At 41.2% G+C, this 18,820-nt stretch overlaps 1 protein-coding gene across 1 annotated transcript in view; it reads left to right on the forward strand.

Moving 5' to 3' along the window:
- The window catches only part of LOC116514653 (hypoxanthine-guanine phosphoribosyltransferase-like), a 106,184-nt gene extending 87,797 nt beyond the window's left edge, over window positions 1-18,387 (forward strand). Inside the window, exon 2 of the mRNA XM_032226269.1 lies at window positions 17,878-18,387. Coding sequence (XP_032082160.1) covers window positions 17,878-18,387 — 510 coding nt within the window. The remainder of the gene's footprint in view (window positions 1-17,877) is intronic.
- Window positions 18,388-18,820: the final 433 nt, after the last annotated feature.

Raw genomic sequence — 18,820 nt, forward strand, 5'->3', positions numbered from 1 at the left:
TCGTTGGGTGGTCCAATGATCAGCTGCTTGTGCTCATCAGGCTGTGTTAAAAACTGAAATTGAAAGGAGCAGTTTGCTCTTTGCTGCAAGGAAGCAAACTGCTGAGAGGCAGATGCAATTTTTTTTTTCCTTGTGCTCATCAGGCTGTGCTGAAATTGAAACTGAACAAGCTGTTTCCTGTTTGCTGCAAGGAGGCAAATTGCTAGTGGGCAGAGGCTGACCTGGGTACTTGAGAGACCGCCTGCTGCCAATTACCTCCCAAAGACCCATTAGATCTCACAGGGTCGGCCTCCTCCGGGTTCCGTCCACCAGCCAATGCCATCTGGCTACTACCCGAGGGAGGGCCTTCTCTGTAGCAGCTCCGGCCCTTTGGAATGAACTCCCCGCGGAGATCTGGACCGTCGCCTCTCTCCAGGCCTTCTGGAAAGCCGTCAAAACCTGGCTGTGTCGGCAGGCCTGGGGTTGATGAGTTCCCCTCCCCTCTCGACTGGTATGGCTGTGTGATTTTCGTGTATTTTAATTATGTGTATTGTGTTTATGTTTCCTTTCCCCCTTGAGTTGTTCGCCGCCCTGAGTCCCTCCCGGAGAAGGGCGGCATACAAATAAACCAAATACAATACAATACAATATTTTTTATTCTTATTTCCCTCCTCAACAGTTAGGTGCGTCTTATACTTAGGAGCAAAAAATACGATAAATGTAGCAACGATTAATGCCTTAGGTTTAACTAGGTCTAGAATGGTAATCTCACTTACGGGAAGACAGCCAAGGATTTAAAAGGATTTTTTTTAAAAAAACCACACAGCTGATCAAGCTCATAAGGCCGCCCTAAATGTGTTTATCAAATAAACCCAGTAAGTAAATTATAAAACAAAGTTATTTCTTTGGAAGTCTTTAGGCAAGTCATTTCCTACCTGTTTCTTTCTTTGCTTGCTTCAGCGGGTTTCATCTTGGCTTAGCTTTCAATTTCAACCCACACTTACTTTCCTAGAGCTTTGCACTAGCTTATTTTCAGTATTTTATCTTCTGACTTGTCCAGCTAGGAATTGATGATGATTATTATTTTCGGATTCACAACACATTTTGGACAGGTTTATCCCTAAACCTATTTTCCATTTTAATCTGGTCTCCTCCCTCCCCAAGCATTTCTCCTCTGTGTTTGTGTGGTGTATGTTCTCTCAAATTACCTATTTTTACGTATGTTTTGTGTTAACCATATACTTAAAGATACTTTGAAATGATGTTTTGAGTCAGAGATTCTGCTGAAACTTTCAGGAAGCCTGTTTGATCTGATATTTTCATTCGGAGGTATTGAAAATCCAGTGGAAGGAATTCACAAAAATTTGAATTTTTTAAAGTATCCTCATATCATAATAACATTCTTGGTTTTTCCTGGGCTTTAATACCTTGTCCATATATATGTCTGTTTGATTCCTTCAGGAAATATATCTGGCCATTTTCTTTGAATACGTGTTAGATTTTTATTTATTTATTTCATCAAGCATGTATGGATAACATATATAAGTATAAACATGATTTTGAATACATGAAATGGATATGAATAAATGAAACAGTTAGGACAGGGAGTGTGCACTTATGTACAGCCCTTACAGACCTTCTTAGGATTGGGGTGAGGTCGACAGTAGAAGTTAAGGTTAAAATTTGGTGGGTTGTGGGAGAAACCCACAGAGTCAGGTAGAGCATTCCAGACTGGACCACTCTGTTAACTGAAGTTGTATTTTATGCAATAGAGTTTGGAGCGGTTTACCTTAAGTTTGTATCTATGTGTGCTTCCCTGTTGTTGTGGTTGAAGCTGAAGTAGTCGTTGATAGGTAGGACATTGTAGCAGATAATTTTATGTACTATCCTTAGGTCGGATAGAAGATGGTGAAGTTCTAAGTTATCTAAGTCCAAAATTTTAACCCTGGTGGCATAAGGGAGCCGAGCAGAGGAGTGGAGGACACTTCTCGTAAAATATTTCTGGACTCGCTCAATTGTATTAATGTCTGATATGCAGTGTGGGTATATCTATATATGTATATCTATATAAATATATATGTATATGTATGCATGTATGTATGTATGTATGTATGTATATGTGAGTATGTATGTATATATGTATGTATGTATGTATGTACAGTATGTGTGTATGTATACATACTCTCTCTCTCTCTCTCTCTCTCTCTCTCTATATATATATATATATATATATATATATATATATGTGTGTGTGTGTGTGTGTGTGTGTGTGTATGTGTGTATGTATGTATGTATGTATGTATATGTAGAAGATAGACAGACAGACAGATAGATAGATAGATAGATAGATAGATAGATAGATAGATAGATAGATAGATAGATAGATAGATATAGATGGATATGGATATGGATATGGATATGGATATGGATATGGATATGGATATGGATATGGATATGGATATGATATGGATGGATGGATGGATGGATGGATGGATGGATGGATGGATGGATGGATGGATGGATAGATAGATAGATAGATAGATAGATAGATAGATAGATAGATAGATAGATAGATATGGGTATGGGTATGGGTATGGATATGGATATGGATATGGATATGGATATGGATATGGATATAGACACACACAGAGAGAGAGACAGAGAGACAGAGACAGAGAGACAGAGAGACAGAGGGAGATATGCTGCTATGTTTTCATTGGTACCACTGATAAGCTACTTGGAAGAAATGTTTATGTGGCTCTAAATATTGGAAGATTAATCTGAATCTCTTCATTCTGAAATCTTCCATTGGGTTTCAACCTTAAAATGTCCATTCTGAAGGGCAGCAGCTTGGGGAAATTAATATTCCATGGCAACTTAAAATGGAACTTGTGTTGTGATGACCCTGATTGGTCAGGTGGATATCCAAAGTGAAGTTAGAAAGATTTAAAGAAATTAGAGAATCTTTAATTAATACAGAATGTGAATATATGTATTAAAGTTCTAGAACAAAAAGCCTGAAGTTTTAAACATATCCATTTCCCTTCTGAATTCCTATCTTGTATAGAAGAGAATATTGGTCACCACAATATATCCCCTATTTGTGTTTGGCTATCAAGCCACACATTAATATTTACATACATGAAGACACTCTAATATAAGTAAATTAGTGTTCCACATTGAGGTGGAACTAATATTTTGGGGGATAGGTTGACCCCCTCTTCTTTATGGCAGCCTCTTAGATATTGGAACACTACTATGGAAAGAAGGAAGTTATGATGTAACTTTAGCAAGAGAGGGCAAAATATAAAATGCATTTATAACTAGTGTCAAAAAACAGCTTTTTATAATCTTTCTTTTCATTTTCTTTTTCCATTTTTTATCTTACTACTTAGCCTTTCTTTTCATTATCTTTATTTGTTTGATTATTTTAAAATTTAACTTTAACTTAACTAAAGTTTACAGTAAAATTGGATGACGGTTTCTTTTAATGAGTTATAATTAAAGAAGAAAACTATTGGTACTATTGTCGATGATAAGGTGTGGGTTAAAAATGGTAAAATCCACAAAGTTCAAGAATTTGATCCCTTTTCACAAATATACTTACAAGCAGAATTTCTTATTAGGAGCCAAGGATAATATTATTATTAATCCATAAACCCAATGGCAAGACGGCTTCCATTTTTAAGGCATAATACATTTAAGTAGTGAAATTTAGTCAAGTTAACAAACATCTTTGCCTTCTAAAGGCCCTTAATTGCTTTGCTGTGTGTGCTCTTTATGGAAGGAAAGGTTAAGTTTCAGTTAGATGTTAGTGAAAGTAAAATAGTGATGATTTTTTTTATCCCATCCAGAGGCTTGAAATCTGTCTCTGAAGCCTTAAGAACAGAGCTTGGTAGGGCTGTGCCTACTTCAAAAATGATTTGGAAGAAATTCGTGGCACTTAAGCGAAGCAGGAACACACAGCACCTTCTATTTTTGAAAGAAAACCTGTAAGAGAAACTTTTCTAAGTTCCATGCAAATCTGATTTTTTTTTAAAAAAAAACCTGCTTGGCTTTAAAGAGACGACTGATTCATATGATTCATAGAATAAGGACAGCTTCTTAAAACTAGCAGGAAAACCCGAAATAATTGGGCTGCTGTCATGAATAGCAAAGAAGCTGTGCTTTCTGGAAACATCTAAAGCACTTCCAAATTGTTTGTGAAGCCGATGCCTGATTTCTGAAGCAGAGTCGCTAGAAGTCTAGATGGACTTCAGTGGGCGACTCTACCTTCAGGCTACAAAAAGGTAGTAATAGTCTCCATAAAACACACCATTTTATAATACAGCTCCTTGTAATGGCATCTGCAAGACTCATTGTCAAGTTGTAAGCAGAGGATGAAAGCGTTTGCTTTCCATTCTGCCTAAATAACTAAGCTTCTTTCCAGAGAACAAAGCTTATTGTAAGAGAAGGGAAGATCTTGCTGTTTTTTTTTAACTCTGCATCCATGACGATGCCCGCGTACACTCGTTTTGTACACCAGCCTCCCTTTTTGTAACAGTGTCTGCTTGCAAGGGAATTTGAATACTCAAGAGGCAAAGCTATACCACAGTCAAGCATGGTGGCTTGTTTTGGTTCCTTGCATAGTTTTAAAAAAAAATAATTTGCAAAGTTTTCATATTTTAATTGCTTCTTCCACTCATCTTTTTATCATCTGTGAGCCACCTGGAGTCACCTTACTGGGTACATGTGTGGCATATAAATTTAATAAATAAATAAATAAGAAATCATAATTTTCTGACCCCTTAGATTTATGTTAACTGTTGTGTACCACAACAGGCTCCAAGATCACCGCAGATGGGGACTGCAGCCAAGAAATTAGAAGACGCTTGCTCCTGGGGAGGAAAGCTATGGCAAATCTAGACAGCATACTAAGAAGCAGAGACATTGCCCTGCCAAAAAAAGTGCGTATAGTCAAGGCTACGGTTTTCCCAGTTGCAATGGATGGCTATGAAGTTTGGACCATAAGGAAGGCTGAGCACCAAAGAATGGAGGTCTTTGAACTCTGGTGCTGGAGAAGATTCCTGCGAGTCCCTTGGACTACAAGGCCATCCAACCGGTCAGTCCTAGAGGAGATCAACCCTGGCTGCTCTTTAGAAGGCCAGATCCTGAAGGTGAAACTCAAATACTTTGGCCACGTAATGAGGAGGAAGGTTTCACTGGAGAAGAGTCTCATGCTGGGAATGATGGAGGGCAAAAGAAGAAGGGGACGGCAGAGAATGAGGTTGCTGGATGGAGTCACTGAAGCAGTTGGCGTGAGCCTAAATAGACTCCAGAGGATGGAAGAGGACAGGAAGGCCTGGAGGAACATTGTCCATGGGGTCGCAATGGGTGGGATATGACTTCACAACTAACAACAACAACCTGTTGTGTGATTCTTCAAGATGTTGCATTTTCTCCCAATTGCCATTTCTGAGTTATCTTCAAAGGGATCCCCAGGTAGAGGATACAGCAGTAGTCTAGTAACGGTAACAATGTGGATGAAGATCATCAGGTTTTCACACTCTGTTACAGTGACTGAAATTGATTAGGTGAGTTTGATTTAGTTCCCTTTTCCATTACCTCATTTAACTATTTTTTAATCTATTTACCAAAACACCAAAAGGCAGGACAAGGAGAAATGGATGGAAACTAATCAAGGAAAGAACCTACCTAGAACTGAGGAGAATTTTCCTAACAACGAGGACAATTAACCAGTGGAACAGCTTGCCTCCAGAAGTTGTGGGTGATCCATCACTGGAGGTTTTAAAGAAGAGACTGTACAGCCACGTGTTTGTAATGGTATAGGGTCTCCTGCTGGAGCAGGGAGCTTGACTAGAAGACCTCCAAGGTCCCTTCCAACTCTGTTATTCTGTTCTGTCCTAGTAAGGACATGGCTGATGACCATCAGATCTTCTCCCTCTGATATAGTGGGACTACAATGACTGGAATTGATTAGATGTGTTTGATTTTCCATTAACCCCTGTCTTTTTGTGCATAATTTTGGTTTGTTTGAGACATGATGAGGATGTGTGAGAGTGGGTGTCCCCTCCTTGAAAACAATAATAATGACATTCAACGTTTTATATCTTAAGCAATCTTTCTCTTCTGTCTTCTATTAAACACTGGTTAGAATCTTGAGCCCAAGTGAGAAACAATAATTATTATTGTTGAAATCAATTGATTTATGCATCCGTGATCTATTGTGCCTTGTTATGCCTCTTCTTTTTGAGACACTCTCCACTGTGTTTACAATATTTCCATTCATTCCCCCAAGAAGCAACCCAAATCTCGGATTGTATGAAAAGTATTTTGCACTGCACAATGCTAATCGGAATGCTTTTGCTAACCTTTATTTTATATCTCGGTATTTTCTGTGCCTCCTCAAACCAAAAAATATATATAATTTATCTAAGAGGCAAGATGACATTTTAGTCTTTCTGTAGAAAAAAAGAGAGACTGCTAGAAAAGAGGAGAGAGCATCAAATATTTTACTACTGCTACACAGACACCAGTGGTGGTTTTCAAAAATTGTTCGAACCTACTCTGTGGGTGTGGCCTCCTTTGTGGGAGTGGCTTGCCACCCATGTGACCGGATGGGAGTGGCTTGCCGCCCATGTGACCGGATATGAAGACGCCGACGACACTTGTCAGAACCACCTTAAATTACCCACACACAGCACTGGCATGCATGAGAATAGGATGTAAATTTGTTTTTTAAAAGGCATCTTTGGTTTGCGTTAAAACAACTTCAACACACACAATGTTCTGATTGCACCACAAACGCAGGAGTCATCCTTACCTGTCACAGAGGCACTGAGTTTTATAAATAGGAGCATGATAGTGTAGAATAATCATATCCAAGGACCAGTGGTGGGTTTCAAAGAATTTTGGAACCTCTTCTGTAGGTGTGGCCTGCTTTCCGGGTCCACTGGTGGAACCTCTTCTAACCGGTTCGGTAGATTTGACAAACCGGTTCTACCGAATAGGTGCGAACTGGTAGGAACCCACCTCTGAAACACACACACAGAGACACACACCACACAAAGTGGAAGGTGAGAAAGCCTTCCCTTAGTAAAGCAAATAATCTTCAAATCTGAACAATGACAATCCTAATACAAAGTGTGTGCTCATGTGCATGCGCGCGCGCACACACACACACACACACACCTACCAGAGAAAAGAAAAAGGAAATATTTCAGGAGCTCAGAAAAATAGAATCCATGGTGACTGAAAGCCGGGCCCCGTACGGATTGCCATTTAGAAAGCAGATCCCCAAAGCAAACTCTAATTGGTCTTTGTAAACTTGAAATGTCACTTAAATATGAAATTTCTATTCCCAGGATTGGTTATACATATTTCATTAAATTTCTTCCTTACCCGGATGGAATACACACAGCTTCTGGTACTAGTTGCCTTCTTTGTAAGCTGGATATTTATGTTCTGCTTGGCCTTCCAATTGAGACGTTTGTTTCCTCCTGATCCTTTGCCCATCTCAGCATGGCACAAACATGTGGGTTACTACTGACTTTCTTTTAATGCACCTTCCAAAGAAAACCCAGAAGAAAGAATGCTCCGTCTTCACCTGATGCTATAAAAAAATTCAAGTCTATCTATCAATCAGTAAGCCATCGCTTTAAAACTATGAAATATTTTATAGCAATCTCCACCCATCTCTGCAAAGTTGTTAATTATTTTTCTGGGCCATCTGCCAGTCTGCCTACTGTTTGGTCATTTTTATTCATTTTTATCCTCGTTGTGGTCCGCCAGCAGCCAACGGAGCTGGCAGCAGAGTCAGACAGTGAGGATGTTGGGGAGGAACCTGGGCCAGTCCTGGAGCCTGGGGAAGGCTCGGACGAGGGCTCCGTGCCAGAGACAAAGATGGGGCCAAGGCCGTCTGGCAGTTCTCAGCTACCTTCGGAGCTAGACAGCAGTGAAGCAGAGGAACAGCTGGAGCCTGTTCCCAGTGTGTGCATGCGCAGAGCTGCCAGGAAAAAAAGAACAGCTAAGAAATCAGGGTCGACTTGGGAGTAAAGCCACAGGTGGATGGTGAATGGCCCCTCCCATAGGAAATAAAAGAGGAGGGAAAGGGGAGGGGGCTTTTGCAGGCAACAATTTGTTTGTTTGTTCGTTCAGTCATTTCAAGAGTGTGAAGATCTGCCCGTGAAGCTCAGAGACTCTGTGCCAAGTCTTTCCTTGAACTGCACTGTGTTTAGAAAATATTGACATGGCAGCTTTCCAAGCTAGATAAGGTCTGTGGTCATAACTTCACCTTTGAAAGACTGTTTGCCAGGCCTTTCCTGAATGTGAATGAGAGGCATTCACATTTGTTTAATAAAAGAGGTTTTTGCCGGGACCAGGAATCTGCTTCATGCTTTTTGGGGAAGCCTAGGTGAGAACACCGTGATTATAAATTCTCTCCTGCCACTCTTCCTATAGGACACTTAAGGCAACAAACTTTTTAAAAAGCAACACAAGGAGCTATGATCTTATTAAATTGGATAAAAGCCCTGATCAAACTACCTCCAATTGACCCAATCTACCCTCCAAAGTGGATCACCTCCAGACTGAAAAAAGGACTTCAGGCATTCTCCTGGGAAGATCCGTTCATAACTGGGAATAACATATTAAGCAAAACATTTCTTTTTTTGCCATTTAAAAAAGCACTTTTAACATTATTTATTGTTAAAAGTGTTTATTGCTTTTAGGTTCACAGTGGCCTTCAAACTGCTGCACTCTTAAAATATGATAATAATACAGTAAAATCACAACAAGATACAGGCAAAACATTAAACATACCCTAATACAAGCCAAACATTATTAAAAGCCAACGAAGGCTGTAAAACCTTCCCTAATAATAGTACTCTGTTGTGTGTTTTTTTTTTTAACCAAAGAAATTTCAGAGTGAATAGAACGAATCAAACTCTCTGAAGAGCAAAATTGAATGCTTCTATTCAAATGGAAATATAGAAATATAGAATAACTGAGTTGGAAGGAACCTTTGAGATCTTCTAGTCCAGCCCCCTGCTTACACCACTTCAGACAAATGATTATGCAACATCTTAAAAACTTCCAGTGTTGGAGCATTCACAACTTCTGGAAGAAAATTGTTCCACACATTAATTGTTCTAACTGTCAGGAAGTTTCTCCTTAATTCCAAGTTGCTTCTCTCCTTGATTAGTTTCCACCCATTGGTTCTTGTTCAACCCTCAGGTGCTTTGGAGAATAGTTTGACTCCCTCTTCTTTGTGGCAACCCCTGAGATATTGGAAGACTACTGTCATGTCTCCCCTGGTCCTTCTTTTCATCAGACTAGACATACCCAATTCCAGCAACTGTTCTTCATATGCTTTAGCCTCCAGTGCCCTAATCATCTTTGTTGCTATTGTAAACAAGAATATTTGTAAAGAAGAAGATGGATGGTTGTGGAATAACGGAAGGATTTTTCCACCCAACCGTCTAAAACAGGGCTCACCAATCTTTCTGACCTAAATTCATGATTTTAAATCCCATGGACCACTAATATGAATTAGTGACAGACTGGGGTCCTTCAGGCACTTAACATGGCTGCCTGTTAGTAGAGAGAAGCATCTGGGGTTAATCCTAGGTTTGCTGTCCATTGCAGCTAGGAATCTCAAATACGGGCCAGAATGAATGTTTGTCTTGTAGCCAGCCCGGGCGCTAGATCGACTCCCTGCAAACTCTGTCTTTCGAGGAGCCCGCCGGAAATTTCATGCACCACTCAATGAAGTGCCTGGACTCCCAGAGAAGGCGGGAGGGAAGGGCTGAAGCTACTAAACAGGCAGCCAAGCTAAGTGCCAGAAGGACCCCGTCCCATCCGGGGCTGTAGTTTGAGCATCTCTAATAGCATAGCAATAGCAGTTAGACTTATATACCGCTTCATAGGGCTTTCAGCCCTCTCTAAGCGGTTTACAGAGTCAGCATATCGCCCCCACAGTCTGGGTCCTCATTTCACCCACCTCGGAAGGATGGAAGGCTGAGTCAACCTTGAGCCGGTGAGATTTGAACCGCCGAACTGCAGATAGCAGTCAGCTGAAGTGGCCTGCAGTACTGCACTCTAACCACTGAGCCACTTCAGCACTCTAATTTAGTGCAATATAAAAAATGCAAAAGTGCCCAAAAGATTTTTCTGCAGACCACCAAAATTTTCTTGCGGACCACCAGTGGTCCGTGGGACCACCAGTTGGTGACCACTGGTCTAAAAGGTTAGGTGATTTTTTTTGCATATTTTTGCACTCTATTCCCCCTTTCGCTTGATCACTTCCCTGACAACATTCTTCATTTTTCTCCAAGCAAAACAAAAGGCGCTGCAAAATATCCTCATTTCCGAACCCTCAGAGTGACAGTTCAATATATTTCAGAGCAGCTAAAGATACGGAAGAGGAATTGTCAAAGAAGCAGGAAGTTCACTAGAATGGATTTTAATCAATGTCCTCGCACCCTCCAAACTGTAGTTGTGGGGTTTTTTTATTGAAAAGCCAGGGCATACATCTGGAAAAATAAAACAATGTTTTTTGACTCATAGCAATGGAAAGATAAAAACATCTGTCACACAGAATGTCCCTGCGAACCCGAGATTATTAGTTTCATAGGGATTTATTAATTTGATCTATTTTGGCTTTTATCCAAGTGCATGGGGGAACATCAGCAGACAATGGAGGACTTGTAATCATTTGGCGAAGAGTTTAGAAGTCTTTAAATATATATATATTGGGAGGCAATAGAGCACAGGTTCGATTCCCAAACTTGGGTATGGCTAGCTGATGAGAGCTAAATAGCTTGAAATAGATCTATACTAGTCTCCCTTTATTTATTTATCAGCATAAATATATATATATATACATACATACATACATACATACATACATACATACATACATACATACATACACACATATATATTTCACCTGTTTTTAAAATGCTACCTCTGAGGCAAAAGAAAGTAAGAGGAAAGAATCACTAAGAATGCACTTGAGAGACCGCCTGCTGACAATTACCTTCCAAAGACCCATTAGATCACACAGATTAGGCCTCCTCCGGGTTCCGTCTACTAGCCAATGTCATCTGGCTACTACCCGGGGGAGGGCCTTCTCTGTGGCGGCTCCGGCCCTTTGGAACGAGCTCCCCGCAGAGATTCGGACCCTCACCTCTCTCCAGGCCTTCCGAAAAGCCGTTAAAACCTGGCTGTGTCGGCAGGCCTGGGGTCGATGAGTTCCCTTCCCCTCTCGAATCGTGTGGCTGTTGGTTGTTTTTAAATGCCCTGTACTTTTTGTTGTAGTTTTTGTGTTTCCCTTCCCCTCCTTTGGGTTTGTGTGCCACCCTGAGTCCCGCTGGGAATAGGGCGGCATATAAATAAAATGAACCTTGAACCTTGAACCTATGAATTCTCCACAGAAGCAGACCTTTGCAGTAACTCTGTCACCTTGTACACGGGCTTCAAATGTCATCATTTTGCCATCTTCTTGTGACGGATTTTACCTCACAATTTGATAGCGGTGCTGAAAATTGCTTCTGGATTCTGTGGGTCATCAGACACAGTCCAAAGTGAAAACATTTCACAGGCCATGTACACCTTCCGCGCATACACGTAGTCTCAAAAAAAAATGCCTAAATAGGATGGCATAGAGCAGGCCCGCCTGCGATTTCCTCTACCGGTTTGGGCAAACCAGTCCGAACCGGCTGAATACCACCTCTGAATAACAGAGTTGGAAAGAACCTTGGAAGTCATCTAGTCCAAAACCCTCCCAAGAGATCTATGCTATGTCTGATAAATGGCCATCCGGTCTCTAGTTAGTTAGTTAGTTAGTTAGTTAGTTAGTTAGTTAGTTAGTTAGTTAGTTAGTTAGTGTTAGTTAGTTTATTGTCATTGCACCTTGTACTACAAAATTAAATGTGATCTTCAGTGTACAATGACAGTTCAGGTTGTGGTTGTTAAGGAATCATGTGCAGCCATTAAGCACAACATCAGGGGTTGCCTGGTTTCCTCATTGAATTGACTTGTTTGAAGCTTGCAGTGAAGATCACGAGAGGTGACGATGTGACTGTGGGAAGCTGTGACCATTGTAACTGTGTGCTGGTTGGCAAGTGCCCCAATCGTGATCCTGTGACTGTGGGGACTGTGGGAGATTGCCTCCTGCAAACTCCACTCCCCTTTCTCTCGTCTTTTATTCCCTATGGGAGGAGCCATTCATTATCCACCTGTGGCCTTACTCCCAAGTCTACCCTTGTTCCTTAGCTGTTCCCTTCGTCTGGCAACTCTGTGCATGCACATACTGGGATCAGGCTCCAGCTGTTCTTCTGCCCTACTGATGTCTGACTCTGAAGGCAGCTGATAACTGTCAGACGGCCCTGGCCCCCTCTCTGCCTCCACACAGAGCCCTCATTAGAGCCTTTCCCAGACTCCAGGACTGGCCCATGTTCCTTCCCAACCTCCTCACTGTCCGAATCTCCTGCCAGCTCCACTGGCTGCTGGTGAGCTGCAACAGTTTGTATGAATGTGTTCTTCTGTGCTTGCTATTAGTATGCCATAAAGCTGGGTGAGTAGAGATTTAAAATATCAGGATAAAGGAAGAAAAATAATTGGGAAAAAAAACAGCAGGAAACGGAAAAAAAGATTTCTGTGGATGAAGCAGAAAAAATGGGATAAGGTCTTTGGCTGACATACGTACGTTTAGATAAAAATGCAGATAGGGAAGGAACTGTCAGCTCCCAGACACCACTCCAGATCACTTGGGAAGGAAAAGAAAACAGATAAGGGCATCACGTTTCCCTTTTATCAGAAAGTTCTGTTAAAAGTCTGCTTTGGATTTCAGTCAAGGGGATTCTAATTACCTTGACTATTGATTTCAATAGCAGCTCCCCAAAATCAAAGGATAAGGTTGTGATGGATGTGGTGGACTTCTGAATTTTTAATATACTGTTTTCAGAACCAATCTCATGGTTGGAGACAATTTTGTGTCAAGGCTGAGGAACATCTGATGTTTAAGTTTGATGTTCAGGACCGTTCAGCATCTGTGGAACACGATATCTTTAGATTTCAGATACCGGTGAGGGTTGATACACAACAACATCTTGCCTTCAGTAAGAGGTGTTGTAGGGCTCAGGGAAGAGAGCATGAGAACTATTTTAAAATAATAGCAGAAACATAGCATCATAGCGCCGGAAGGGACCTTGGAGGCCTTCTAGTCTAACCTTCTACCCCTGGAAGAATATCTGGCTTTAGTTCATCCTGATTTAGTCTCCTGTCAAAGGGGCAAAGGAAATCTGTGCTATTGTTGAGATGTTGGCAAATGGTTACTTTGCTGTAGATGCATATGTGATTCATCTTTTGTGGTAATTAAATCTTAAAGTGTAGTTTAACAAGCTTTAATTGAACATGTTCCCATTTTAACATTACATTATTGATAGAATATTAAAATACTAGGGATGACATGATAGCAGGGTTCTGATATCTCAGGGGCTGCCACAATGAAGAGGGAGTCAAGGTATTCCCCAGAGCACCTGAAGGCAGGACAAGAAGCAATGGATAGAAACTAGTCAAGGAGAAAAGCAACCTAGAACTAAGAAGAAATTTCCTGACAGTTAGAACAATTAATCCAGAAGCTGTAAATGCTCCAACACTTGACGTTTTTAAGAAGAGATTGGACAACTGTTTGTCTGAAATGGTGTAGGGTTTCCTGCCTAAGCAGGGGGTTGGACTAGAAGACCTCCAAGATCCACTCTACTCTACTCTACTCTACTCTACTCTACTCTACTCTACTCTACTCTACTCTACTCTACTCTACTCTACTCTACTCTACTCTACTCCACTCCACTCCACTCCACTCTACTCTCTAGTCTAGTCTAGTCTAGTCTCTAGTCTCTAGTCTCTAGTCTCTAGCCTCTAGTCTCTAGTCTCTAGTCACTAGTCTTTAGTCTCCTATTCTATTCTATTCTATTCTATTCCATTCCATTCCCTTTCATATTATCTATTCTATTCTATTCTATTCTATTCTATTCTATTCTATTCTATTCTATTCTATTCTATTCTATTCCCTATTCTGCATTCTATTCTATTCTATTCTATTCCTTTATGGCCAAGTTTAATTGGACCATGTTTCTTATAAAAGACATATGGGCCATTGACATTTAAACCCTTTGTTTAAAATATTTGCATGTCTTTGTAACCATTCATAGGAGGAACAGGGATTTTGAAATCATGTTTTCTGCACTGGAAAATGAAAATATTCTTTAAGTAGGGGTGTGTAAAATTCGGCAACGACAATTTATAGGCCACCTGACTCCCACTGAGTCTCACATTGGCTTTGACTCCTTGGTTCATTCTGGATTTGAAATTTAATCTGATTTATTCTTCCGATTTCAAAATAGATTAAATTAGTTGCAGATATTTAAAACTAATCATCAATCTATTTGCCATTCTGGATTAGTTGTGAGGAAAAACATTTCTGTGGATATACAGAAATCTCCAAGCCATCAAAATAACTTGGAGGCAGGTGGCGCAGTGGTTAGAGTGCAGCACCGCAGGCTACTTTAGCTGACTGCAGTTCTGCAGTTCGGCTGTTCAAATCCCACCAGGCTCAAGGTTGACTCAGCTTTCCATCCTTCCGAGGTGGGTAAAATGAAGACCCGGATTGTTGTTGGGGGCAATATGCTGACTCTGTAAACATCTAAGAGAGGGCTGAAAGCCCTATGAAGCGGTATATAAGTCTAACTGCTATTGCTCTTCCTTCCTTCCTTCCTTCCTTCCTTCCTTCCTTCCCTCCTCCCTCCCTTCTTTCCTCCTTCCCTCAGCCTTCCATCCTTCCGAGGTGGGTAAAATGAGGACCCAGATTGTTGTTGGGGGCAATATGCTGACTCTGTAAACCGCTTAGAGAGGGCTGAAAGCCCTATGAAGCGGTATATAAGTCTAACTGCTATTGCTCTTCCTTCCTTCCTTCCTTCCTTCCTTCCTTCCTTCCTTCCTTCCTTCCTTCCTTCCTTCCCTCCCCCCTCCCTTCTTTCCTCCTTCCCTCAGCCTTCCATCCTTCCGAGGTGGGTAAAATGAGGACCCAGATTGTTGTTGGGGGCAATATGCTGACTCTGTAAACCGCTTAGAGAGGGCTGAAAGCCCTATGAAGCGGTATATAAGTCTAATTGCTATTGTTCTTCCTTCCTTCCTTCCTTCCTTCCTTCCTTCCTTCCTTCCTTCCTTCCTTCCCTCCTCCCTCCCTTCTTTCCTCCTTCCCTCAGCCTTCCATCCTTCCGAGGTGGGTAAAATGAGGACCCAGATTGTTGTTGGGGGCAATATGCTGACTCTGTAAACTGCTTAGAGAGGGCTGAAAGCCCTATGAAGCAGTATATAAGTCTAACTGCTATTGCTATTGCTATTCTTTGATGATCTGAAGTCAATTTGGTTCCCAACTTTGATTGAACTATCCACAAACTGAATGTTTGTAACTCTGCTCTCTTACCCCTATAAGAAAGCCGACATTGATAAAGTGTTTCCAGGTTACTTTTAAAAGCTACCACAAGTACCAAGGCAGCAAATGTGCATCAAGCTAATGAAAACTTGTGAATCATTCGCTGGTTCTTAAAATGTAAGCTGCGCTGATGCAAAAATTACAATGCTCCCTTGGAAACCGGTTGGAGCAAGGAAAAATAAATAATGGCAGAAGAATTCATGAAGTTAACCTAACACAAAATAAACAACCAACACTCTTGTGAGTAGCCGATGACCTTTCAATTAGCAATCATAAACTTTATCCTTGCACGTTAAGCGTGAGAAGCAATCATTGATGTGGTAATACCAGGGGAAGGAAGAATCAAAACCAAAGCATCAAGATCTGAACAATAACACTGAAATATTGTGGCCTGCGCTGGCTGTGATGATCCCAGTGATTATCCCCATACCGGGTGCCATACCAAAAAATTTTGGACGGCACTTAGAAAATCTGTGTGTTGAGAAAATTTACATCTGTCAACTGCGAAAGGTCACATTGCTTGGATCCACACACATATTATTCTGATACATTATGACATCCCAGTGAAGCACCCATCACTTCAACCCTGAGCTGCAAATATTATCCTTTATGGGTTTATAATTGTCCTTTGTAATTTAATAAGTATATAAATGTAAATGCTATTCCTATGAAAAACAACAACATGGAGCAAATCCATTGTTTCTTAAGTATGCTTAAGAATATAACCCAAGAGTGTCATTATGTTTTGTCTATTATCCCTGAAAAGGTAAAATCCTGTCATTCTTGTAAGAGCTCTAGTGTCCATGGCAGTGATGAGATCATTTTTTTTACTACCAGTTCTGTGGGCGTGGCTTGGTGGGCATGACAGGGGAAGGATACTGTAAAATCCCCATTCCCTCCCCACCCCAGGGGAAGGATACTGTAAAATCTCCATTTCCTCCCCCCCCAGGGGAAGGATACTGTAAAATCTCCATTTCCTCCCGATCAGCTGGGACTCGGGGGGCAGAGAATAGAAGGGGGCAGGGCCAGCCAGAGGTGATATTTACCGGTTCTCCGAACTACTTAAAACTTCCACTACCAGTTCTCCAGAACTGGTTAAAACCTGCTGAATACCACCTCTGGTCCATGGAACCAAACATTAAATGTGTAGTCATTGTTTTGTAGACTATGATCCGTTTGATGAGATTTCCAGTTTTCCCCACCTAGTTGAAAATTCAAGATCTTGCCCCCACACCCACAAGTCCATCACATGGTCCAATCTTTCACTGCCATGCTGGCAGTTCCACCCATCCAATTCCGGTCAGGTGCAGAGATGCAAAGACAAAGGATGACCTTGGCTTCCTAAAAAGAATTTTGTTATGGCTACATATAATCTAACTCAGTACAATCCCCCCCTCCCATTTTCCCACAATAGAAAATGCATAGTAGAGTAATAGAAAGTGTGGCGGGCCAAAGATCCAAAAGAAAAGATGGCTGCAAGCTTGAGAGGAGCTTTTAGAAGTTGAGATTAAAACTTCAGGAATTCTTTTGAGAGTGTAGGCTATAGCTGGGGAATTCTAGGAGTTGAGATTCATACATCTGGAGGATGCCAAGATGGAAAACAACTGCTAAAGCTTTAAATCCCCTTGTGCAGCAGAGGAAAGAAAGAAGCTAATCAGAGCAGCTCTGATCCAAACGGAGCATATTTCACTGGAACTTGGGAAAACAGCGAGAGGAGAGGAGGTGAATGGAGAAATGAGACAACTAATTCAAGGGTGGGTTCTAGCCAGCGTTACTGCCAGTTCACTCATGCGCACGGTGGATGTGCACTGCATGTGTATGCGCAATTCAGTGTAAATTGTTCTGTGCATGTGCAGAACTAAAAAAAAAAAGATGACAACGGCCACAACTGGGGAACTCGTTTAGGGGCGTGGCCAGCCTGGGTTGCTGCCAGTTCTGTGGTCCAGGCCAGCATACAACTACCAGTTTGGCCGAACTGGTCCGAACAGGTAGGAACCCACCTCTGAACTAATTTAAAGTATCCTAAAATTACAGAATTAGCAGAACAAGCTACAAGCAAATGAAGACAACAATTTCCATTATTTGGCTAAAAATCTGGTAACAAAAACTTTGTTGGTTGTATGGTTTTCCCAAACAAATTTAATTTACCTGACACTTAAGTAATATGGTGTCAGAAGCTAATAATCAGGAGCATTTGCTGAACTCAAAGCAGAGAAGAGTTAATTATTGCTATCTATACACAAATATCTGGTGTATTAACGGCCAAAACTAATTTGGCACTAGATAAGGGTCAATTGAATTCACAGAGGGGTAGACTTGTGTCTCCTGTGTCAATGCAGTGACTACAAACTGATGACACATTTAACTCCACCTTCCGTTTAGCCTGTCTTCTCCTACAGGCCGGAAACAGTGGAGACCATTGCATCGTGATTGGAGACAACGAACAAGGTTACGACCTGTATTTGTTCTGCATCCCCAAACATTATGTGAATGATTTGGACAAAGTCTTCATTCCTCACGGGCTTATCATGGACAGGACGGAGAGGTTAGCCCGGGAAATTATGAAAGGCATGGGGGGGGGGCACCACATTGTGGCTCTCTGTGTCCTGAAGGGAGGCTACAAATTTTTTGCCGATTTACTGGATTATATTAAAGCCCTGAATCGGAACAGCGACAAGTCCATTCTGATGACCATGGACTTCATCTGCCTGAAGAGCTACTGTAATGACCAGTCAACCGGTGATATCAAAGTAATTGGCGGGGATGACTTATCAACCTTGACTGGGAAAAATGTCTTGATTGTAGAAGATATCATAGACACTGGGAAGACCATGCAGATTCTCCTGTCCCTGCCCCAGCAGCACATAATACCAGGGGTATATAAAATTTTGACAAATAGCACTTCATGATGATTGAAACGGCTCCCAAAATTCACAGCCTTCTACATAATTTTCAACCTTCTCCATCAATCAGCAAAAATAATTATGCCTTGGTTTATACTGATTTTATTTTATTTTTCCTGCTGGAAGAAGGAGGCTGATCATCCTTCATTATGTTTATGGAGATTCTCAGTCATCCAGATCATGGTTGTCCCAAAGGTGCTTTTTCAAAAGACAACTGTTTTTCCTTGAAGATGTTTTGTTTCTCATCCAAGAAGCTTCTTCAGTTCAGAAACACCTTCAAGGAAAAACAAAGTCCAGTTGCCTTTTGAAAAAGCACCTGTCAGGTTCCAAATAGCATCCAAAAGTAAATCAGAGTCCAAGGCAAAGGATTCCTCAAAGTTCCAATTTATGAAGAGAGCCATGTTGGCACATCTGGGAAAACCAGAATCTGGAAGCTTCC

The sequence above is a fragment of the Thamnophis elegans genome, chromosome 11, assembly GCF_009769535.1.
Source record: "Thamnophis elegans isolate rThaEle1 chromosome 11, rThaEle1.pri, whole genome shotgun sequence".
Classification (NCBI taxonomy): domain Eukaryota; kingdom Metazoa; phylum Chordata; class Lepidosauria; order Squamata; family Colubridae; genus Thamnophis; species Thamnophis elegans.